This window comes from Dendrobates tinctorius, unplaced genomic scaffold (genome assembly GCF_039654945.1).
Source record: "Dendrobates tinctorius isolate UK_male_01 unplaced genomic scaffold, ASM3965494v1 ptg000051l, whole genome shotgun sequence".
NCBI classification, from domain to species: domain Eukaryota; kingdom Metazoa; phylum Chordata; class Amphibia; order Anura; family Dendrobatidae; genus Dendrobates; species Dendrobates tinctorius.
Window position 1 is genome coordinate 9784775 of NW_027361719.1, and position 25354 is coordinate 9810128.

General features: G+C 43.2%; 1 protein-coding gene across 2 annotated transcripts in view; it reads right to left on the reverse strand.

Annotated features, from left to right (window-relative positions):
* The window catches only part of MARCHF9 (membrane associated ring-CH-type finger 9), a 228940-nt gene that overhangs the window by 60846 nt on the left and 142740 nt on the right, over positions 1-25354 (reverse strand). For both annotated transcript variants that reach the window (XM_073576765.1, XM_073576764.1), the window contains one exon: positions 1910-2065. In XM_073576765.1, coding sequence (XP_073432866.1) covers positions 1910-2065 — 156 coding nt within the window. The remainder of the gene's footprint in view (positions 1-1909; positions 2066-25354) is intronic.

Sequence of the window (25354 nt, forward strand, 5' to 3'; positions counted from 1 at the left end):
CAATCCACTGCGCCGCACCGAAAGTACACCAACCGCCATTTTAGAACACCCAAGTGATGCCGCCCGATCCAGGACGCAGCTGCGATCCTAACCGCCACTGGGATCCCAGCTGCCACTCGGATCCAGGCCACCGCCGGGATCCCGAACGCTGCTGTGATCCTGACTGCCGCTGGGATCTCGGCCGCTGCTTGTATCCCAGCCACCGCTGGGATCCCAGCTGCTGCTCGGATCCAGGCCGCCACTGCAATCACGAGGCTGTGAAAGGGATGTAACAAGGGGGTATAATGAGAGGGGTGTAATGAAGGGGGTATAATGAGGGGGTGTAATGAGAGGGTGTAATCAGGTGGGAGTAATGAGAGGGATGCCGCGCCGGACCCCCGCCAGGACCCACCGCCTGACTATACGTGCCGGATCCCGCCGCTGCCTGCCCACCCACCACCGTGCAATCACAGCCGGCAGGAAAGACCGTGGCTTGAGGCCTGTGCTGGAGATTGGGTGCGGCCACCCTATGGTGGCGTCGCACACCATCTCCAGCACAGGCCGCAAAACACTGTCTTTCCTGCCGGCTGTGAGAGGGGTGTAATGAGAGGGTGTAATGAGGGGGGGAGTAATGAGAAGGATGCCGCTGCCGGACCCCCACCAGGACCCACCGTCTGACTACACGTGCCAGATCCTGCCACTGCCTGCCCACCCACCTCTGTGCAGTCACAGCCGGCAGGAAAGACAACGGCTTGAGGCCTGTGCTCGAGATTGGGTGTGGCCACCCTCTGGTGGCGCGACACCCCATCTCCAGGGGGCAGAAACTGAAGGAGGAGTCGGGAAGACTCAGTCCTATGACTCCAAAATAAATAAGTTAAATATGATTGTGTGTGTTTTTTTAATGGATGGCACCCAGACACAGATAGCACCCAGTATAAGACCCTACTCATGTGACTTTTTTTGGAGACTGATGGTCCTCAAAAGAAATTTGGAACCAAGTCCAAATTTAGCTCGATTTGTGGACCAAGCTCACATGTCAATGCTTGCGTCCGTGATGTGAACAGACGGTGTAGGGTGCCATCCGTGGTGCATCAGCTTGCTGTCTGTTTCCAACATGGACATGTGAATTCAGCCTAAGGCCATGTTCCAACGTTGAACATTTGGCGAGTTTTTTTTACCTCAGTATTTGTAAGCCAAAATCAGGGGTGAGTGATAAATACAGAAGTGGTGACGTGTTTCTATTATACTTTTCCTCTGATTGTTTGCTAAGCTAAAACCAGGAGTGGAATAAATACTGAGGTAAAATACTGCCCAAATACTGAACATGTGCATGTGGCCTGATAGTGGAGACCACTTTCAGCAGAACTAAGCAATATTCCCACAGTTGTAGCAGGGCATGTACAACCAAACGTTGTCTAATAATGGCCGACAGCTTTAACTCTCGACTCCCCCATACACATGAACATTCGGGTTTGCTGAGCGTTCATGTGTTTTCTACTGGGATAGTAAAACAAGAGGATTGGCCATCAGGATTCAAGCTGCTTAATCTTTCTCTCCTCTTATTTCATCTGTAGGAAGAAAGTCAGGAGGCCCTAATACATAACAGACGGTGAGTCCTGCCGAAATCATGGTGATTGGCAAATCTGACTGGTCAGCGTACTTTAATCTAAAATATATGGAGGTATTTAGACTTTTATGGCATGAATGTAAGACAAATGTGCGTCTATCCGGCATGTAGTATACATTTATTTTACATGACAGGCATATATATATAATTCTATATCATCCTGTATACCATACTGTCCATGGTACTGCTGCATATACTCTAGTCTATGCCGATATACACTATTGTGTTAACAGAGCGTTGCCAGTGTTATTATTATGCCATCACAAAAAAGTCTTGTATTTTGCATGCAGGAAGCCATCTTACCTGGAGGGGGTTCTTAGTACTGATAGCTAGGACATGATATTTGAAATAACACAGCTCACAGCTCCAGGATCCCCGCTCACTAATCCATCGTATTAGGCAAGGCTGATGCGTGCAGCGCACAGACCCGTCACATCGGCATGGGCTCAGCAATTCTCCCTGAAAAACAGAACAAGAAAACATTCTAAAAAAAGGTCCATATTGAAAACGCCATGAGACACAAGGTTAAGGCCGGGATCACACTACCGTGTGCGATGCGAGAAACTCGCACGAGTCTCTCGCATCAACACCCGTCGCTGCCGCCGGCACTCAGGACCAGAGCTGCGGCTGCATAGAAATACATACGGCTGCAGCTCCGCTCCTGAGTGTCGGCGGCAGCGACGGGTGTTGATGCGAGAGACTCGTGCGAGTTTCTCGCATCACACACGGTAGTGGATCCCGGCCTAACACTTAGGCTTCATTCAGACAGGGTGCTGTTCACATGCCCACGGTTTTGCAGACGATGCATCCACAAGAAAAATGAAGTCCGTTTTTGATCCAAAGGATGCCAGTCTATGGTCCATGAAAACCACAGACTGCACACGGATGGCAGTCCATGTGCTCTCCTTGATGAACATTTCAATTTTTAGGAGAAACTCTAGCAGTTTTTGTTCTTTTCTTTTTTACATAGGTAAAAAATCACTGATGTTAGAAACTAAGGAAACACAATAAAAAATCAGATCCAAAACACTGATGACTAACGATCCATGTTTTTAAGTACGAGACTACTCGTATATGAATGAGGCCTTAATTCCGGTAAACAAATCACTCAGATTCACCTAGCTGCCTTTCAATGTACTAAGGGTTATTTCTTAAACTATATATGACGGGTGCAGCCAGTGTGACACAAGACGTGCTAGTCAAATATGGCTGCCAGTAGGAAATGTCATTCACAGCGGCACCTTGCTGTCTTCACACATTTTATTGCCATTCATCTTTAGTCGTTTCTTCTATGCTATGGCAAGACTATTTCTGTAACATCAAAGGTATCCACTAGCCCCCAGGTCACCAACAATCTAGAGGATTTTTTAAGGCTTTTCTATTCCCTTCATCCAAAGCAGGTATGCTCGAGGGGAAAATAAAGCCGGGACTCCATTGTTATCTCAGTGGTGACCCGTGGTTAGTTCATGTCTCTACAACATACGGTATATTAAAAAAAAAGTGCAGTAAAAGAATTCAAAAGGCGAAGCGATTTTTTTAAACAGTGTCACTTGCATGACGGCGAATAATAATGGCGCACAGTAACCTCACGTAGGTTGCTCACCAGTATTTTCCTACAGGAATAACAGCCAGTAACAAGCTGCTTTCAAGGTGGTGCCGTAATTGATTTGATACAGCTCAATGGCAAACGCAGATCATATACAAATATGTTGAAGGTACAAAACAGATCCTGCAGGCTTATGTAATTTAATGGAAAGAGCTGCAATGTCATTGCGCACACAGTATAAAGCAAACAGGTGGTGGTATACACATATACAGACAATAGAAAGACTAAGTAATGCCCTTTTTGAATTCTATGCTTTTATGTATCAGGGCAAAAAAGAAAACATCTGGTCCTTAGAAGGTCTTAAAATTAAGAAAATACAACCTCTATATGAACAACACATGACAAATGACACTGTTCCATTATTTATTCAATAAAAAGGAGGCCAAAATGCAGAAACATTGTGTGAAAATTTAAGTACACCTTTACTTCTTCCATCGGAATTAAGAGAGTAACTGCAGCCAGGTGCTAACAAAATGTCTTTGATGAAATGTTTATCAGTAAGTGTGACCAACTCTATAAAAGCAGAAGTTTGGGCATATTGTTGGTCTGGATGTCACGTCAGGGCAGGGAGATGCCCGGTGTGAGAAGCAAAGGGAGGGTGTGAGGGAGCTGGTAATGGAAAGCCCTGATTATAGGGAGAGGGGGAAGATGGTGACCTGTTGTGAATTCACTTTCTGGCCTACCTCTGGTTACTAGTGAGGGTAGTGGAGCTGGTTATATTGACAGAGGGGTCGCAAGTTCTCTTTCCGGGCTCCCTCTGGTGGTTACAGGAGGTAATGGAGCTGATCTAATTAACAGAGGCCTGCCACCTGATAATGAGGAGGACGATTGGACATCTGGAGTTTCTGACTGGATTTAAGACAACCGACTCCCTCTATCCCTGCTGGTGACATTTTCCTGCCTCCTGAGGTCTTAGTTTCCAACTCAGTCCTTGCATGCTCAAGCTAAGTGTTCTTTTGCTATTGTTCACATTTGATTTGGTTTTGTCTATTTCAGTTTTGTGTGGTCAGCCAGCCCCGGCTGGGGCTGTGCTGAATTTTCATCCTTATGTTACTGTTTGTGCCAGTTTGTTTTAGTCCCTTATTAGATTGGCCTCTCTTTGCTCTGCTTTCAGAATATACCAGAGTACTGATATAGTGGGCAAAGTCTAGTGACTTCACTTTTTTTTTCTACCAGACGTGTTGGGCATTTTTTGCAGGGTTTTTTGCGTGATTGCGGACAGAATCTTTCCTTTCCTGTCTAGTTAGTGTGGGCCCCATTGTTTGCTCAGTCTATTTTCCTGCCTGCGTTTGTGTTTTCATCTTGTCTCACCGACAATATATGTTTGGGGGCTGTCTATTCCTTTGGGGTCTGCTCTGGGGCAGTTTGGATTTCCCCTTTCTTGCTTTAGGCTTATGTAGTTCTCCGGCTGTGTCGAGGCGTCTAGAATCATTGTAGGTACGCTCCACGGCTACTGCTAGTTGTGTGGATAGGATCAGGGGTCTGCAATCCGCTTAGTTGCCAACCTCTCTGGTTTTCTGTGGCTTAGCTTGGTCTTGCTTTCCTCCTTGGTGACCCAATCATAACAGTGACACCTCAACACTACCCCTATGCTGAAACACGTGTTCCCTATTGCCCTAGACGGGTCCCCCCCCGTGCGCTGTCACGTACATGAGCCCTGACTTACCCAACATCTTGCCCTGGGTAGTGTGCAGGACAGCAAGACACTAGTATTACTACTATGGTAAAAACGAAACAGGGAAGGAGATAGACAGGGGAAAGTCACACAAACAAATAGAAATCCACAAGCTTCAAAGCAACAGTTTCTCCAAAACACCTTCTCCAGAGACATCAGGCACAGGATAATAAATCTATAGCTGCCATGGGAGAAAGTCAGGAGCAGGTTTAAATAATGATAGGGGCACAGTTCCAACAAGCAACAGCTGTCACAAGAGCCAATAGAAAAACTCAGCAAAGTTACAACAAGGAACTCTTAACCCCTTCCATACCACAATAAACCATAAACCTGTTTAATTCATGAATGGCAAAGTAGATGTCAAAGAGGTCTTATGCTCAGCTAATCGTTGAGATCTTCTAATCCTAGACGCAGTACAGGGCCCAGCAGAGTCTGGCACATTCATGACACTGGAGCATTCAGATGTGTGTTAACGTAATTCCAAGGAAGAAAGACATGAACAATGATCTTACAGAAGCAATCGTTGATGCCCATCAATCAGGGAAGGGTTATCAAGCCATTTTGAAACATTTGGGAGTCCATCATTCTACAGTGAGAAAGATTATTAACAGTTGGAAAACATTCAAGAGGGCTGCTAATCTTCCCAAGAGTCCATGCTAATTCAGTCAAATGTCACACAGTGCAATGCTCAAAGAAAAAATACTGCAAGAACTCAAGACCTACAGCTCAGAAGCTAAAGGTCTCTCTCTCAGTTAGAATGTTATATGTGCAAATTTATGACAGCATAATTTTAAAAACTCTGAACAAGAATGACTTGTTTGGAAGGGTTGCAAAGAGATAGCGCGTCTTCTAAAAAAGTTTGCAAAATTGCATCTGAACAAACTACGGGACTTCTGGAATAATGTCCCATTGACAAACGAGACTAAAGTGGAGATGTTTGGCTATAATGCCCTATGCCAGGTTTGGGAAAAACCAAACACAGCACAAACATGTCATACCAACTGTTATGCCTGGTGACAATGGTAGCAATGGGGATGTCATGAAATCGGGCTTGTTTTGCAGTCATTGTACCTGGGCACCTCACAGTCATTGAGTCAACCATGAACTCCAATGTATTGCAAAGTTTTCTAAAAGTTTTATCCAAAAGCTAAAGCTTGACTACAAATGAGTTAGGCAACAGGACAATGATCTCAATCATAGCAGCAAATCTACATCTGAATAGCTGAAAAAGAAAAGAATGAAGGACCACAAATAAACTTAAATAATATAAAGAATTGGGTCAAAATTCCTACAAATTAATGTTAGCAACTGATAAAGAAAATGATTACTTCAATTCATAGCTTTTAAAGGTGGTTCTACAAACTTTTGATTTACAGTATCTCTCATAACTATGGCATATCTTAAAAACAAAGGGTACTGCCCCATTTCTCCAAGTCATGGTGTTGGCAGCACTCACAATGATGACTTTTTCTGAGCAAAATTGGTCAGTCATCTAATTAAAATAGGGATGTAACCAATCTCCAGAATGCAAGGCAAATAAAGGTATCAATTAGGTTCTCCTTTCTACAATTCTAAACCCTCATACACATTGGAATAATGTGGGACAAACCCGCCAATATCGAATGGTTTGGGTGACAGTAGAATGTGTATATGGGGCCCTCGACTCTTCCTCAACAGATGATGTCAGGGAAGATAGGATCCCGTACGTCTGAATTCGGACTGCCGATTCTTTTATTCTCTTAGAAATAAGCTACTGCCATAGAGAACAGAGCGGGAGCTGCTGGATGAACGATCGGTCGAACCATTTAAAATCCGGAACAGGGAAAAAGTGGCAAAATGGCACTCACCGTCCTTTAATATCCTTTAATGGTTAAAACATGCAGATGAACATGGAGTGGAAACATGCCGGACGATGGCTATTTCGCGCACACACTGCGCTTCTACGGGTCCCATAGAAGCGCAGTGTGTGCGCGAAACGGCCATCGTCCGGCACTTTTCCTCTCCAAGTTCATCTGCATGTTTTAACCATTAAAGGATATTAAAGGACGGTGAGTGCCATTTTGCCACTTTTTTCCCTGTTTAGGATCCAGGACTCTTTCTTTGCTTGTTTTCTGTGACAAGGCACCGATATGTCCTGATCCAGGTGTCGTACTACAAGCCTCAGGAATGCTGCAGCAGTGCTCGTCATTTTCCCTTTCGAACCACCTAAAATGCATGTGAGGCTTTAGAAGTGAAGGCATGTACAGAACCATGTTGAAAACTATTCTGCTATTCTGAATTCACTTTTTAGAAACAAGCTGAATTTTAAGGCCGTCTGCCCAAAAACCAGCAGTGAAGACTCAGCCACAGTACATTTCTACGCACAAGCAGAAACAGGAGGTTCTGCTGCCTGTATCTCATGCAGTGATGTGTCCATGTACAAGACATTATTATAGAGATGCCAGAGATGCTTCGGGGATCACAATACCAAAGGAGCCAAAGGAAAATATGGAGAATAATGGAGCTTATTAAAATGATTATTTAAAGGCTTATTAAATCAATTTGGAGTTTCTTGCAAATACATAATATAAATTATCTGTTAAGAAGATTGCTAGAGATGAGTAATTGATCTGGTTATTTATTCATACTGCTAGACAGAACGCCACAATAATAGATTAGATTATAGTAACTTTTTTTTTTTTATGTCAATGCCTCATAGACAAGGTGGCACACGTGGAGGCCCTAAGGCTCAAGGGTGTCTAGGTTAGGAAAAATAAGACTTTTTTCTTCCAGCCTAGCTACAATGAAGTGAATTGGAAGGAGCTGAAATACCACACACAACCTGCAGATAGACATTATTCGGTTCTTACAAGAAAACAATGCTTTTCAAATCCTGTACAACTCTCATGCTATGTGCCCACATATGCAGAAAAAAAACGCAGTTCTTCCCAGGAAAAACGTGCTGCTTTTTTTTGCGTCTTTTTCCGCGTTTTTGCAAGTTTTTTTCACGCTTTTCCCGCGATTTTCGCATGCGAAATTCAAGCACTTTCCAAGCGATTTGAAGCATTGCTTGGAATGTGATTGACAGGTTGGTGACACTCGTCAAACATAGTGTTTGACGAGTGTGACCAACTTTTTACTATTGAGGCGGCCTATGTAGCATCAGTAGTAAAAAGATCTAATGTTAAAAATAATAAAAAAAAAATAAAAAATTCGGGTTATATTCACGTTCCGGCGTCCCGCGCAGCCTTCCCGGGCCTCAGCGATGCTTCCGTTCCCAGTAATGCCTTGAGAGACCTTTGACGTAAAGTCTCGCCATACTGTAACGGTCTCGCGAGATCGTACATCATCACAGGTCCTTGCCGCAAGGCATTACTGGGATATGGTATCCAGGGCCTGGAGGACAGTCTCCTTTCCTCCACACCGTGGGTACCATCCGCACATGAGCCGCTCACTTTGTGCATGGTGGGAATAGTCACATGCGGGAAGTAAGCGGATCTCATGCATTCCTATGTATGCAGAACTGCGGCAATTCTTTTCGGAATTGCGGCGATTCCGCAAAAAGAATGAGCATGCTGCATTTTTTTCCACGATGCGATTCCGCCGCGGAAAAAATCGCAGCAGTAGCACAGCATGTGCAGAATGCCATAGGAATGCATGTAGAGCGTTCTGTATGTGATTTTGCGTCAAAAACGCAACGTGTGCTTAAAAATCGCAACGTGTGCACAGAGCCTTAACCCCTTAACCCCCGGAGGTATTTTCATTTTTGCGTTTTCATTTTTCGCTCCCCTTCTTCCCAGAGCCATAACTTTTTTATTTATCTGTCAATATGGCCATGTGAGGGCTTGTTTTTTGTAGGATGAGTTGTACTTTTGAAAGACACCATTGGTTTTACCATGCAATGTACTAGAAAACGGGAAAAAAATTCCAAGTGAGGTGAAATTGCAAAACAAGTGCAATCTCACACTTATTTTTTGGCTTTTTTACTAGGTTCACTAAATGCTAAAACTGTCCTACCATTATGATTCTCCAGGTCATTACGAGTTCATAGACACCAAACATGTCTAGGTTCTCTTTTATCTAAGTGGTGAAAAAAAATTCAAAATTTTGCTAAAAAAAAAAAAAATTGTGCCATTTTCTGATACCCGTAGAGTCTCCATTTTTCGTGTTCTTGGGTTGAGTGAGGGCTTATTTTTTGCGCGCCGAGCTGTCATTTTTAATTATACCATGTTGGTGCAGATACGATCTTTTGATCGCCCTTGATTGCATTTTAATGCAATGTTGTTACGGCTACCAAAAAAAACGTAATTCTGGCGTTTTGACTTTTTTTCTCGCTACGTCGTTTAGCGATCAGGTTAATCCTTTTTTGTTTGATAGATCGGGCGATTCTGAATACGGCGATACCAAATATGTGTATGTTTGTTTTTTTTATTGCTTTCTTTTGAATGAGGCGAAAGAGGGGTGATTTGAACTTTTATTTTTTTAATATTTTTAAACACATTTTTTTTAACTTTCGGCATGCTTCAATAGCGTGATCAGATCACCTATATGTAGTAGAATTACTCACTTGTTATGACCGCCTCATTTGCATTCCTCTTCAAATGTTGATTTCTCAGTAACAGAGGGACAGACTCACCATGTAAAAGGTATTGCTGGACTTGTGTTTGAAACAGCTACATACTCATATAAATAATTTTAGGGATGAAATCCTGCTGACAGATTCCCTTTAAAGCACCACAATGTAGTAACTCTGTCTAGTGATGAGAGAGTATGCTCGTTACTCAAGATTTCCTGAGCATGCTCGGGTGATCTCCGAGTATTTTGGCGTGCTCGGAGATTTTGTTTCTGTCACCGTAGCTGCATGATTTGTGACTGCTAGACAGCCTGAATACATGTGGGGATTTCCTAACAAACAGGCAATCCCCACATGTATTCAGGCTGTCTAGCAGTCGCAAATCACGCAGCTATGGTGACAGAAACTAAATCTCCGAGCACGCCAAAATACTCGGAGATCACCCGAGCATGCTCAGGAAATCTCAAGTAACGAGTATACTCGCTCATCACTAACTCTGTCTTTATAAAAAACATCCTATATCAAATTATTATTTTTTCTTTACGATTCTTGATGGATTTGAAAGGCAGACGCATTACAGCCCCTATACGTCTATGGGTGCCACATTATGGCTCCGCACAATTCGCAGCTTGCACAGAACTGTTTGGGGATGAATCTGGAACATTGCCATTACGGTAATTTGTTTTTCTGTAGGACTGAGCTATCTATAATACTGACAAGAAATATCTGTACACAACATGTTGCTCTGTATTATAAAATCTTAGACACTTGTTATTTCCAGACAAAATGCTTCCCAGACATAGAATTGGCCTCCTGTATCAATAATGCGCCAGCGTCTCATTGCTCATACTAACCGGGCGCAGAAATTATCGTCTATTCGGCACTGGAAAAATAAGAACTGATTTGTGATTGGCTACTTTGGACAACAATAATAATTATCTCAAGGACCATTTTTGAGTCCTAATGTTCAAAATTTCCCGGGTTAGGTCACACTTCGGCCAGAAACTGTTCTGCTACGAGCTTCTAAACACTACATCATTGCCAGGCTCTTACAAGCTGCTAATATCATTACTACATTAAAATGAAATGACACTCGCCCTCTCTGATTTCTCAGTGGTGAGAATAAAGGCCTCGTCACACACAGCGATCTCGCTAGGAGATCGCTGATTTTGTGACTCCACAGCGATCTCGCCAGCGAGATCTCTGTGTGCAACGGGGATCAGCGACTGGCCCCCCTGCCGGGTATTGCTGATCACGCTGGATCGGCCTGGGCCATTTTTTGATCGCTGGTCTCCCGCTGGCCAGCAAGCATTGCTGCGTGTGGCAGCAAGAGACCAGCGATCAGCAACGCTGGACACTGGTTTCTAATGTACACATCGGGTATCCAGGAGCTGCGCGGCTGTTAGATACTCGATGTTTACCTTGGAAACCAGCGGGTACGCTGGTTTCCAAGGTAAACATCTGGTATCCAGGAGCCACGGCACCTGGATACCCGATGTTTACATTAGAAACCAGCTTGCTCGCTGGTCCTGATCGCTGGAGGGGCTGTCTATGTGACAGCTCACCAGCAATCAGCCCAACGATGTTGCAGCGATCCCATCCATGTCGGAACGTTAGTGAGATCGGTGGGACATCGTTATGTGTAACGGGGCCTTAGGTCCATCAGCTCGTACTATTTGATAAGCTCATTAGTTTGGAGTCTTGACCCAAGGCAAAAGTTGTGCTCAGTTTGGGATGGATTAGCTATAGCAGGGATATCAAATACACAGAGGGCCAAAATGAAAACCTTGGACAAAGTCGTGGGTTAACCTTGATATTTCTTAAAAAAAGTTTTTATTTATCATCAAATATAACAATAAACCTTTTCATAAGGAAACAAACTTAAAGGGGTTGTCCCACAAACAAAGTCAATTTTAATCAATAGATCTTAGCATATTGGAATAATACAATGTTATGTAAAAGCAGTGAAAAGCATATGGCCCGATGGCCTAATTTAAATAAGTAATGACAAAGGATAAAAAAAAAACCTTGACTAATACAGGTGATGCCATCCCTACACATAATAAGACACCCCCACAGTGAATTCCTCCACAATACTCTCCACCTGCACAGTATGATGAGCCTACTGTACCCCCCACCTGTCAAAATATGGTGAACCCATCACAGTATGATTCCTCACTGTAATCCCTTCATTGAGCTCCACAGTAAAATGGGCCCCACATAGCATAATGGGCCCTATACAGTGCCCCACATGGTATAATGGGCCCTGCAATGCCTTCCATACAATATAATAATGGCCCCACATAGTGCTCCATACAGTATAATGGGCCCCACACAGCGTTCCACATAGTAAATGGGCCCTGCATTGCCTTCCATACAATATAATGGGCATCACACAGTGCTCTACATAGTATAATGGGCCCTGCATTACCTTACATTCAGTATAATGGTCCTCACACAGCGCTCCACATAGTATAATGGGCCCTGCATTGCCTTCCATACAATATAATGGGCCTCACACAGTGCTCCACATAGTATAATAGGCCCTATTGCCTTCCATACAATATAATGTGCCTCAATAGGCCCTGCTGTTGTGAGTTCATTTTCCCCTTCACCATTGAGGTCTGATGAACTCCCTCTTCTGGTGAAGGAAGGGTAGTGAGGCTGATTACAAAGCACCTGAGCAGAATGATGATGACTGGGTGACTGGAATTGCTGACTGGATATAAGGCAGCCGACGCCCTTCTGCCTTGCGGGTGATTTCTCTGAGGGATTCTTGGAGACCAGTCTGATTCCTGCTCCTCAAAAGCTAAGTTTTTCTGCTCTGCTTTTTGCATTTGTGTTTTGGTTTTGTTTTGCCTTGTTTTTCTGTTTTCTGCCTTTCCCTGCTGGGTGAGCTGAATTCCTTTTTGCTCTGTCTTCAGAAAATACCTGAGTACTGATATAGTCTTTTTGAAGCCTAGCGTCTTCAGGGCTTTTTTCCCTATCAGTCTGTTGGCTCTTGTTTTTGAGAGGGTTTTGGCGGATTGCAGACAGCAGCTTTTCTGTCCTGTCCTATATAGTTAGCTTGGGCCCCATCATTTGCTCAGCCTATCTTTCTATCTGTGTGAGTGTTTTTTCATCTTGCTTCACCGTCATTATATGTTGGGCGCTGCCTATTGCTTTGGGGTCTGCTCTGGGGCAGTTTAGATTTCCCTTTCTGTCTTTAGGCTATGTAGTTCTCCGGCTGTGGTCGAGGGGTCTAGGGCACCGTAGGAACCCCCACGGCTACTGCTAGTTGTTGTTGTTAGGTTCAGGGGTCTGCAATCCGATAGCTGCCAACTTCTCTGGTTTTCTGGACTTAGCTAGTATTTCTGTTTTTGCCTCCTACGGTGACTCATTCATTACACCCTGCATTGCCTTCCATACAATATAATGGGCCTCACACAGTGCTCTACATAGTATAATGGGCCCTGCATTGCCTTACATACAGTATCATGGGCCCCACACAGCGCTCCACATATAGTAGTATATTTAGCCCTGCATTGCCTTACATTCAATATAATGGTCCCACATAGTGCTCTATACAGTATAATGGGACACACATAGTGCTCCATACAATATAATAGGTCCCACATAGTGCTCAATACAGTATAATGGACCCTACCATAGTGCTCAATACAGTATAATAAATATGATTGGATCAAAAATACACATAGTATAATGGGCCATGCATTGCCTTCCATACAATATAATGGGCCCCACACAGAGCTCCACATAGTATAATGGGCCTTGCATTGCCTTCACTTTAGTATAATGACCATACATAGTGCTTTATACAGTATAATGGGCCCCACATAGTACTCCATACAGTATAATGACCCCACATAGTGCTCCATACAGTATAATGGGCCCCACATTAAAAAAAAACATCACCTCTCCTCGTTCCCCAACTGCTCCTGTCTCTGTACCGAATCTTCTGATCCTTTCCACTGCACGGCACAGTAGGTGCATTGTAATGATGCCATCGCAAGCGCTGCGTTGAGGCGTCAGATTTTGAGGGAGAATAACGGTGGAGGGAGCGTCAGTTGACATTCTCTCCTCCATCAATGCTTTCAACTGTATTATCATCCCGGCTGCCAATACGATTCAATGTGTGATGCCGGGCAAGGGGCCCACCCGGCATCGCAAGCCAAATATACTCTACTTACACTGCGGTCCAGATGTGGCACACGGGCAAGAGTTTGACATGTGTGAGCTATAGCAAGAAACAACAGAAATCCATCATGAGTTCATGACCATGAACTAACAGTTATGGCTGTTTTGTATCTGGTTCACAAGGACTCTAGACATTCTGTCTGAGAGAAAAATCAACCCTGGGAATTCTGGCAGCAAAATGACCGAGCGGCACAGAACAGGTTTTTTTTTATTTTTTACTTTCATACCACTCTGGGCCCATTTATAAAGTATGTAAAAGTAGTTACTACCCCCCTTGAAACAACTTTTACTACTGCCACTTATTATAGATACATCATATCATTTAGTCTTCGTTAACATAAATGTACTTTCATTTGACCCAAAAAAAATCCATAATCTGTCTCCTCTATATATCTCAGAGCTAATCTCTTGATATCTTCCCAGGCTTAATCTCCAGTCCTCCAAGTCCACCTTCTCTCTTCCAAACTCATATGATCCTCACCCAATCACCTCCAAAACTTCTCCTGAGTATCCCTCATCCGCAGGAGCTCTGCGCCCCAACACATTTTCCACCACATTTGAAATCTTCAGATGGAACTTTGAAAGCCATCTCTTCAAGAAAGCCACATCCTGCAATGACCCCGCTGCCACTTCCCCCCATTATCCTGTAGACTGTAAGCTCACGAGGGCAGGGTCCTCTCCCCTCTGTACCAATTTATCATTGTTAGTTAACTGTAACTTCTATCTGTATTTTGTATGTAACCCTCTCTCACGTACAGCACCGTGGAGTCAATGGTGCCCTAAAAACAAATAATAATAATCTTGTTTATTTGGATAGGCTAAATGCAGAGCTAATTAAAATGACTACGTCAATCAATAATTGGGCCAAGGGCATCTTTCAGATCAGTATCAATAACATATCATTTCTACAAGGGCAGAAGTCATATTAGAAAGCTTACCCGGCATGGTAAAAAATGGGAAGGTGAGAGCAAACCTGTAAGCTAATGGACTCTAACCGTTCACTTCCCTCCATCCTCGAATAACAGGAGTGGATCTACTTATCTGATTGCTAATTAACACATATACTAACTAAATTAGATAAGCACTTATTCTATTACAGTAGTAATTAGGATCTAAATAGAAACACTGGAAGTCAACCTGCTCGCTAAACAAGCTTTGCTTTTTATTTTTCTCTCCGCTTGAAATAGTCATTTAGATCGCAGATAAAAAGCAGAATGTATTTCTTTAAATAATGAACATCACATCCCGAATGTGCAAACGTGACAGCCTGAATGGGTGGCTGCAGTCAGGAGAAGCATCTATGTTCCTGGTGAGTGATAAGCATGCCAGGTACGCAGACAGGAGGATTTAAAACAAATAATGAGGGTCTAAGATGCCCATTGGGACTTTAAGGGTGCGTTCACACAACTGTATATCCGGTGCGAGTGCTGTCAGTGAAAATAAATGATCTCACACGAACAGCGCTCGGACTAATCTCATGCGCTAGGTCTGTTCAGCTGACAGGTGTTTCGACTGAATCGAATGTCCGCATGCAAAAAAAACTGCAGCGTGATCGCGTCTCTTCTGTATTTCGGATGGAGCTCATTCAAGTCTATGAGTGCTCAAGAAAAAAAGGATCAATCGTATAACATTCACATTTCATGTATACATTGCAATTCCTAACCAGGTCATGACTGGGTACGTTTTTGGGTTTATTGTTATATGTATGAGGTTTACAGAACTCTTAAGAAAAAATTCTCACTCGGATATTCTATTGTTCATGATATATGTGGCTTTATTTTTATGTCACTGTCGCGTTTATTTTTTATGGAAAAATAAAGGAAGAAAGTGTTTTTCCCATTTTACTTTTTTATGACCACAAAGAATTACTAAAATACTTTTAGAAATTTGTTCACCATTCGGCTACCAATATTTTTATACACGTGTTTTTAAAAACACGTGGTGGTTTTTTTTTTTTTTTTTTACAGCTATTTGGATTGACAGTGGCATTTATAAATATTTTTTAATTTATTTATTTTTTTTACATTTATTTTAAACATTGTGTCCCCTATAAAGACCTTTGGGGGCAATTTAATTGTTTGAAATATTGTTGTTTTCATCTTATCTCCTTTGTTTTTGGGGCTGGAATATTTGCCTCCATTACAAGGAAACTGTAGCCTGCTGACTGCATAGCAGAGCTGTTTGGGGGTCTCCTGCTCTCTCACTATACAATGTGATCACATGACCACTGAATATGGAGGAGGAAATGCCGCCAGCACTTCTCATTACTGAATGCACAGTACTTGTATAGCACTGTAGATACAGCGATCAAGAAGGCTCAGGCAGCAATAAACCGTCTCTGCCTTCTCTATAGGGACTTCATCTGACTCTGACAGCCAGATCTCCGCTCCCAGATCTCCGCTTCCACATGCAAAAATAACCTGACCCTAGTACTCAAATTTATGTTTGCTTCTGTTATATTAATATGGCTAACGTGTTTAATAGATTATTAGAATACAAATTTTTCTGCAAATTGTGAATCAAGTGTATTAGTACTACTCATTAGCAGTCATTCACAGGGTCCTACCGGAGGATTGTCCTGTTGCGCTGTGGGCCAGTCCGAGCCTGCATGGTAGCTGTGCTTCTATGAAGTTACATGTTAGAACATCACTGCAGACTAGGAGCCTGACTGTCTGGGCATATAAAGACTTTGGACCGCCCCAAAGTAGTTAACACAGGAAACTGTATTTGGTATTGTAAACCTTAAAGGGAATCTGTCACCCCATTTTTCGAGTATCCGCTGCCGGCACCGCCATCAGGGACTTATCTACAGCATTCTGTAATGCTGTAGATAAGCCCCCGATGTAACCTGAAAGATAAGAAAAATGAGTTAGATTATACTCACCGGAGGGCGGTCCGGTCTTGGTCCGATGGGTGTTGCGGGTTACATCGGGGGCTTATCTACAGCATTACAGAATGCTGTAGACAAGCCACTGATGGCGGTGCCGGCAGCTGATACTCGAAAAATGGGGTGACAGATTCCCTTTAACTGCAGATATATAAATAAGTATGCCATACTGACAGGGCCAATGTCTCTTTTAATTGCAAAGATGAAGTATTTATTTCAGTCTCAAAAAATAGTATTTCACCGCAGTTGAGAAAAGCAGCCTCCAGATGCAGCACACACCAAGACCCTAACGGGACTCCTGTATTTCTCATACACTTTCTACCTCTTCTGACCTTCCAGCATGAGCATGGTTTGATAAAGAACCAGGACAGGGTCGAAACGTTACCTTATACCTCTGGAATATTTTGCTTTTCTCATCTGTTTCTTTCTGAATGAAAATCACATTACCATACTTTTTATAAATTCACATGTACTTTGCACACGTTGCGATTTTTACTGCGTTTTTTTTTCACAGGCAAAACCTGCTCTCTTAGCAGTAAAGAAGCTGCTTACAAAAAGCAGACTTTGCTGCATTTTTGTTCTCTTGTGCATGCTCATAAAGTTTAGTGCCCCCCCCAAAAAAAAAATCATGATGCAACTTCCTTTAGGTTTTTGCACCAAAAATGCAGCAAACTGCTCATCAGTTCACCTCAGGTCAGCCAGAGACGTCACTGAGGCTGCGTGGAGTCCCCTGGCTGACCTGAGGTGAACTAATGAGTGTGGGAAAAAATGCAGAAACATTCCCACGCTCATTAGTTCATCTCCGGGCAGCCAGGGAGGCTGCACAGAGATGAAATAATTCATTCTGGCAGTGGTTTACATTGGGCTGGTCACATTAGCACTGGTCCCTGTGTAAACCAGTTAACCCCTTCTGATGGATTGCAACAGGGGACTTGACTGAGCAGCGGAGAGGTAAGGATAGTGTTGCTTTTTTGTTCTATTTTTATTACAGGTTGACGGTTTATTTTTGGATTAGCAGAGCAATAAATCTTGTAAAAAAACTAGGTGTCTTTATTTCATTAAAATAATTTTTAATTAATGTCTGTGTGTGTTTTTTAACCATTTAATAGTCTAGGGTTAATAATGGACAAGTGTCTAATTGACACCTCTCCATTATTAATCGGCTTAATGTCACCTTCCAATTGCAAGGTGACATTAAACCATTAATATTAACCCATTAGCCACCGCTACAGGGCAATGGGAATAGAGAGGCTAAGTGCCAGAAAAGGTGCATCTTATAGATGCGCCTTTTCTGGGGTGTCTGGGGGCAGATTTTTGTTCGCGGGGGCCAAAAACAATGGTCTCTCTCAAGGCTATTAAAATCTGCCCTCACTCACCTGCTTTACCTCTCTGGTTGCGATTTTGCCGTGGGAACCCACACATTTTTTTTCCAACGAATTAACCCCTTAATTTAACACCTAGACGTCCCAAATTTTACACACAAATCATAATCTAACTATTAGTCAGGGACATATTAAAAATACATGAAATGAAATGGTTTACTGTATTTAAACCATGTGTTATTTCATGTCGGTTGGGGAATGATTTTACAGAAGCCGGCAATTGATTTTGCGGCTATTCTGCTATGTAGAACTCTATGAAATGTAAAAAAAAATATATATGTGTGTGTCTCAATGACATATATATATATATATATATATATATATATATATATATATACAGTTGTGGCCAAAAGTATTGACACCCCTGCAATTTTGTCAGATAATACTCAGTTTCTTCCTGAAAATTATTGCAAACACAAATTCTTTGTTATTATTATCTTCATTTAATTTGTCTTAAATGAAAAAACACAAAAAGAATTGTCCTAAAGCCAAATTGGATATAATTCCACACCAAACATAAAAAAGAGGGTGGACAAAAGTATTGGCACTGTTCGAAAAATCATGTGATGCTTTTCTAATTTGTGTAATTAACAGCACCTGTAACTTACCTGTGGCACCTAACAGGTGTTGGCAATAACTAAATCACACTTGCAGCCAGTTGACATGGATTAAAAGTTGACTCAACCTCTGTCCTGTGTCCTTGTGTGTACCACATTGAGCATGGAGAAAAGAAAGAAGACAAAAGAACTGTCTGAGGACTTGAGAAACCAAATTGTGAGGAAGCATGAGCAATCTCAAGGCTACAAGTCCATCTCCAAAGACCTGAATGTTCCTGAGTCTACCATGCGCAGTGTCATCAAGAAGTTTAAAGCCCATGGCACTGTGGCTAACCTCCCTGTTGTGAGTTCATTCTCGGGTTCACCAGTTGTGAGTTCCCCTTCTGGACTCCCTCTGGTGGTGACGGGAGGTGGTGCGGCTGGTTTGATCGGTGGAGATCTGCCACCTGAGAATGAGGATGACGATTGGATCTCAGGATTCTCAGATTGGATTTAAGACAGCCGACGCCCTTTTCAGTTGCTGGTGATTCCTTCTGGCTTGTCAGCTCTTGGTTTTCAGCTCTGTTCCAGTCATCTAAAGCTAAGTTTTTCTGCTAATGTTCACACTTGATATTGTTGGTCTATTCAGTTTTTTGTGTGGTCTGCCAGCCCTGGCTGGGGGCTGAGCTGAATTTCCACTCTTATTTATCAGTATTTTGCCAATTGGCTTTTTGTCCCTTACTAGTTCGGTCTCTTTTTGCTCTGTCTCAGAATATTTCAGAGTGCTGATATAGTGGGAGAAGTCTAGTGACTTCAGGGTTAATTTTGCTATCAGAGGTGTTGGACATTATTTTTATAGGGTTTTTTGCAGATTGCAGACAGTGTCTTCCCTTTCCATTCCTGTCTAGTTAGTTTGGGCCCCATCATTTGCTCAGCCTATTTTCCTGCCTGTGTTTGTGCCTTCATCTTGTTTCACCGTCAATACATGTGTGGGGGCTATCTATTCCTTTGGGGTCTCCACTGGGGCAGTTAGTTTTCCCTTTTCTTGCTTTAGGCTTAAGTAGTCCTCCGGCCGTGACGAGGCGTCTAGGATCATCGTAGGCACGCTCCACGGCTACTGCTAGTTGTGCGGTAAGATCAGGGATCTGCAATCTGCATAGTTACCAACCAATCTGGTTTTCTGTGGCTTAGCTGTTTTGCTTTTTTCTCCTCGGTGACCCATTCATAACAGAATCACCAGCCATAGCGCAGATTCTAGGGTACTCAAAAGCAGGAAAGAAAAAAAAAGTGTCAGAATTTTTTTTTTTTCTATATGTATATTTTTTCTTTTTCTCTTTTTCTTTAGGGCCGTAGGAGGATTTTTTTTTTAATGGAGATTAAGCAATTGTCTGATCGTGTGGAGCAGCTCACTGATTAAGTGCGGGGAATTTCCGCCTATCTCGCTCATTCACATGCTGCTGAACCAAGGATCCCTACTCCTGATGTATTTTTTGGGGATCGGTCTAAAATTTTGAATTTTAAGAATAATTGGAAATTATTTCTTGCCTTGAAGCCTAATTCATCGGGGAGCTCTGCGCAGCAGGTTAAAATTGTCATCTCTTTGCTGTGCGGCGATCCCCAGGATTGGGCGTTTTCTTTGACAGCTGAAGATTCTATTCTGACTAATGTGGATGCATTTTTTCAAGCCTTGGGGTTGTTGTATGATGAACCTAATGCTATTGATCAAGCTGAGAAAGCCCTATTGGCATTGAACCAGGGTCAGGATTCTGCAGAGTTATACTGTCAAAATTCCAAAAGTGGGCGATCCTTACTACCTGGAATGATGGTGCCTTGGCAGCTCTCTTTCGGAAGGGTTTGTCAGAAACCGTAAAAGATACTATGGTGGGATTTCCTGTTCCCTCTGGTCTTGACGATACTATGTCATTAGCCATTCAAATTGATCGGCGTTTACGTGAACGCAAAACTACACGAGAGGAGTTGCCACCTTTTGGACAAATGTCTGAACCTATGCAATGTGATAGAGTTTTGTCTAGGGCGCAACGTCAGGAGTTTAGAAGGCGTAATAAGCTGTGTTTTTTCTGTGGAGACATCTTTCACATTATTTCTGTCTGCCCAAAACGAGAGAAATGTTTTGCACACACATTTGCTGTGGGCAGTATACAACCTAAGTTTCTTTTGGCAATTACTCTGATCTGCTCCATATCCACATTTTCCACGAAGACTTTTGTGGATTCAGGAGCAGCGTTGCATCTAATGGATTTGGACTTTGCTAAACGTTGTGGTTTTTCCATGACGCCTCTGCGGATGCCTATTCCTTTGAGGGGTATTGATGCTACTCCTTTGGCGGAAAATAAACTTCAGTTTTGGACCCAGGTGACGATGCGGGTTGCCCCAGACCACCAAGAAAATTGTAAATTTTTGGTGCTGCTTAATTTGTTTGATACTATTGTTCTGGGTTTTCCTTGGTTGCAAACTCATAATCCAGTTTTGGATTGGAAATCTGGGTCTGTGGTGAGTTGGGGTTGTCAGTGTGTTCTTAGGGACGCTCCTGTTTTCTCCACCTCTCCTCAGTCTCATGATATTCCTAATTATCTAGCCGATTTTTCTGATGTATTTAGTGAGAGCAAGTCTGCGTCTTTGCCTCCTCATAGGAGTTATGACTGTGCAATTGAGTTGATGCCTGGGTGTAAATTTCCCAAGGGTCGGTTTTTCAACTTATCAGTACCCAAACATGATGCTATGCGATCCTATATTAAGGAGTCATTGGAAAAGGGTCATATTAGACCATCCTCGTCACCTTTAGGTGCTGGGTTTTTTTTGTGGCCAAGAAAGATGGTTCATTAAGACCGTGTATTGATTATCGTTCCCTTAACAAGATGACGGTTAAATATCAGTACTCGTTACCTCTGATGTCTGATTTATTCTCCAGAGTTAAGAGTGCCTGCTGGTTTACTAAGCTTGACCTCAGGGGGGCGTATAATCTTATTCGCATCAAGCACGGGGATGAATGGAAGACGGCGTTTAATACTCCGGAGGGACATTTTGAGTACCTGGTGATGCCTTTTGGGCTCACTAATGCCCCTTCTGTCTTCCAGTCCTTTATGAATGATATTTTCCGTGACTTTGCGGATAAGTTTTTGATCATCTATCTGGATGATATTTTGATCTTTTCTAGTGATTGGGATTCTCATGTGGAACACGTCCGGACTGTGTTCCGGATTTTGAGGGAGAATTCCCTGTTTGTTAAGGGATCGAAATGCCTCTTTGGTGTACAGAGGATTTCATTTTTAGGATTTATCTTATCTCCATCGACTATTGAAATGGACCCGGCCAAGGTACAGGCCATTTATGATTGGGTTCAGCCTACTTCTTTGAAGGCCCTCCAGAAGTTTGGGTTTTGCTAATTTCTATCGTAAATTTATATGTAATTTTTCTGGTATTGTCAAACCACTGACTGATCTGACCAAGAAGGGAGCTGATGTGCTGAATTGGTGTCCTGAGGCTATCTCAGCATTTCAGGAGCTTAAGCAGAGATTTACTTTAGCTCCAGTTTTACGGCAACCTGATGTCTCACTTCCATTTCAGGTGGAGGTAGATGCTTCTGAGATTGGTGCAGGAGCTGTTTTGTCCTAAAAAGACCCTGTGACTTCTTTTCTCGAAAGTTCTCCCCATCTGAACACAACTATGATGTGGGGAATCGGGAATTGTTGATTGTTGGCCATGAAGTGACCATTTGAGGAGTGGAGACATTTGTTGGAGGGAGCTAGACATCAAGTTGTGGTCCTCACCGATCACAAGAATTTGATTTATCTGGAGTCGGCCAAACGCTTGAATCCTAGACAGGCTAGATGGGCCTTGTTTTTCACGCGTTTTAATTTTGTGGTCTCTTTTCTTCCGGGCACTAAGAATGTTAAGGCAGACGCCCTTTCTAGGAGTTTCTTTGCCGATTCTCTTAGTGTGACCAAGCTTACTACCATCCTAGGTGAGGGGGTAGTTCTTTCTGCCATTTCGCCTGATTTGAGACGCGCCCTGGAGGAATTTCAGGAGGATAAACCTGAGCGTTGCCCTATGGGAAAATTGTATGTTCCTGCCCAGTGGAGAAAGAGAGTGATGTCTGAAATTCATTGCTCCGCATTGGCTGGTCATCCAGGTATTTTTGGTACCAGAGATTGGGTGAGTCGGTCCTTTTGGTGGCGTGCCTTATCTCGTGACGTCAGGAATTTTGTACAGTCCTGTGGGACTTGTTCTCGGTCTAAACCCTGTTCTCGTTCTAGTGGGTTGCTGATGCCCTTTGCCGGTGCCCAAGAGGCCATGGACCCATATCTCAATGGATTTTATTTCTGATCTTCCTGTCTCTCAGAGAATGACTGTTATCTGGGTGATTTGTGATAGATTTTCGAAGATGGTCCATCTTGTACCACTCCAAAGTTGCCATCTTCTGCTGAGTTGGTGCCCTTGTTTTTACAACAGGTGGTTCGGTTACATGGGATTCCTGAGAACATTGTGTCCGACAGAGGAGTTCAGTTTGTTTCCGATTCTGGAAAGCCTTTTGTTCCAATCTGGGAATTCAGTTATCCTTCTCCTCCGCGTTTCATCCCCAGACCAATGGACAGACTGAGAGAACAAACCAGACCTTGGAGTCTTATTTGAGATGTTTTATATCTGCTGATCAGGATGATTGGGTCTCATTTTTGCCCTTGGCCGAATTCGCACTGAATAATAGAGCTAGTTCTGCCACTTTGATGTCACCCTTTTTCTGTAATTTTGGGTTTCATCCTCGATTCTCTTCAGGGCAAGTGGAATCTTCGTCCTGCCCAGTTGTGGACACTGTGGTTAAGAGAATGCAGCAGATATGGGACCAAGTGGTGGATAAGTTGTCACTCTCTCAGGAAATGGCCCAGCGATTTTCCAACTGGCATAGGACCATTGGTCCCCGGTTTAAAGTGGATGATATGGTTTGGTTGTCGTCTAAGAATATTCCTATGAAGGTTGCATCTCCTAAATTTAAGCCAAGATTTATTGGTCCTTATAAGATTTTGGAAATTCTTAATCCTGTTTCGTTTCAATTGGCTCTTCCAGTTACGTTCAAGATCCGTAACGTATTTCACAAATCTCTGTTGAAGAGGTTTGTTGAGCCAGTGGTTCCTATGGCAGCACCTCCTGACCCTGTGTTGGTCGAAGGCAATGTGGAATATGAGGTAGAGAAAATATTGGATTCTCGTTTGGTTAGATGGAGACTCCAGTATTTGGTCAAATGGAAGGGTTATGGTCAGGAGGATAATTCTATGGTCTCTGCCTCCAATATTCATGCCAATAGATTGGTTCGTGCTTTTCACCGGGTCCATCCTGATCGGCCTGGTGGCGTGGATGAGGGTTCGGCGACCCCTCCTCAAGGGGGGGGTACTGTTTTGAGTTCATTCTCGGGTTCACCAGTTGTGAGTTCCCCTTCTGGACTCCCTCTGGTGGTGACGGGAGGTGGTGCGGCTGGTTTGATCGGTGGAGATCTGCCACCTGAGAATGAGGATGACGATTGGATCTCAAGATTCTCAGATTGGATTTAAGACAGCCGACGCCCTATTCAGTTGCTGGTGATTCCTTCTGGCTTGGTTTTCAGCTCTGTTCCAGTCATCTAAAGCTAAGTTTTTCTGCTAATGTTCACACTTGATTTTGTTGGTCTATTCAGTTTTTTGTGTGGTCTGCCAGCCCCGGCTGGGGGCTGAGCTGAATTTCCACTCTTATTTATCAGTATTTTGCCAATTGGCTTTTTGTCCCTTACTAGTTCGGGCTCTTTTTGCTCTGTCTCAGAATATTTCAGTGCTGATATAGTGGGAGAAGTCTAGTGACTTCAGGGTTAATTTTGCTATCAGAAGTGTTGGACATTATTTTTGTAGGGTTTTTTGCAGGTTGCAGACAATGTCTTCCCTTTCCTTTCCTGTCTAATTAGTTTGGGCCCCATCATTTGCTCAGCCTATTTTCCTGCCTGTGTTTGTGCCTTCATCTTGTTTCACCGTCAATACATGTGTGGGGGCTATCTATTCCTTTGGGGTCTGCTCTGGGGCAGTTAGTTTTCCCTTTTCTTGCTTTAGGCTTATGTAGTCCTCCGGCCGTGACGAGGCGTCTAGGATCATCGTAGGCACGCTCCACGGCTACTGCTAGTTGTGTGGTAAGATCAGGCATCTGCAATCTGCATAGTTACCAACCACTCTGGTTTTCTGTGGCTTAGCTGTTTTGCTTTTTTCTCCTCGGTGACCCATTCATAACACCTCCCTAGATGTGGACGGAAAAGAAAAATTGACAAGAGATTTCAACGCAAGATTGTGCGGATGTTGGATAAAGAACCTCGACTAACATCCAAACAAGTTCAAGCTGCCCTGCAGTCCGAGGGTACAACAGTGTCAACCCGTACTATCCATCGGCATCTGAATGAAAAGGAACTGTATGGTAGGAGACCCAGGAAGATCCCACTTCTTACCCCGAGACATAAAAAAGCCAGGCTGGAGTTTGCCAAAACTTACCTGAAAAAGCCTAAAATGTTTTGGAAGAATGTTCTCTGGTCAGATGAGACAAAAGTAGAGCTTTTTGGGCAAAGGCATCAACATAGAGTTTACAGGATAAAAAAAGAGGCATTCAAAGAAAAAAACACGGTCCCTACAGTCAAACATGGCGGAGGTTCCCTGATGTTTTGGGGTTGCTTTGCTGCCTCTGGCACTGGACTGCTTGGCATTATGAAGTCTGAAGGCTACCAACAAATTTTGCAGCATAATGTAGGGCCCAGTGTGAGAAAGCTGGGTCTCCCTCAGAGTTCATGGGTCTTCCAGCAGGACAATAACCCAAAACACACTTCAAAAAGCACTAGAAAATGGCTTGAGAGAAAGCACTGGAGACTTCTAAGGTGGCCAGCAATGAGTCCATA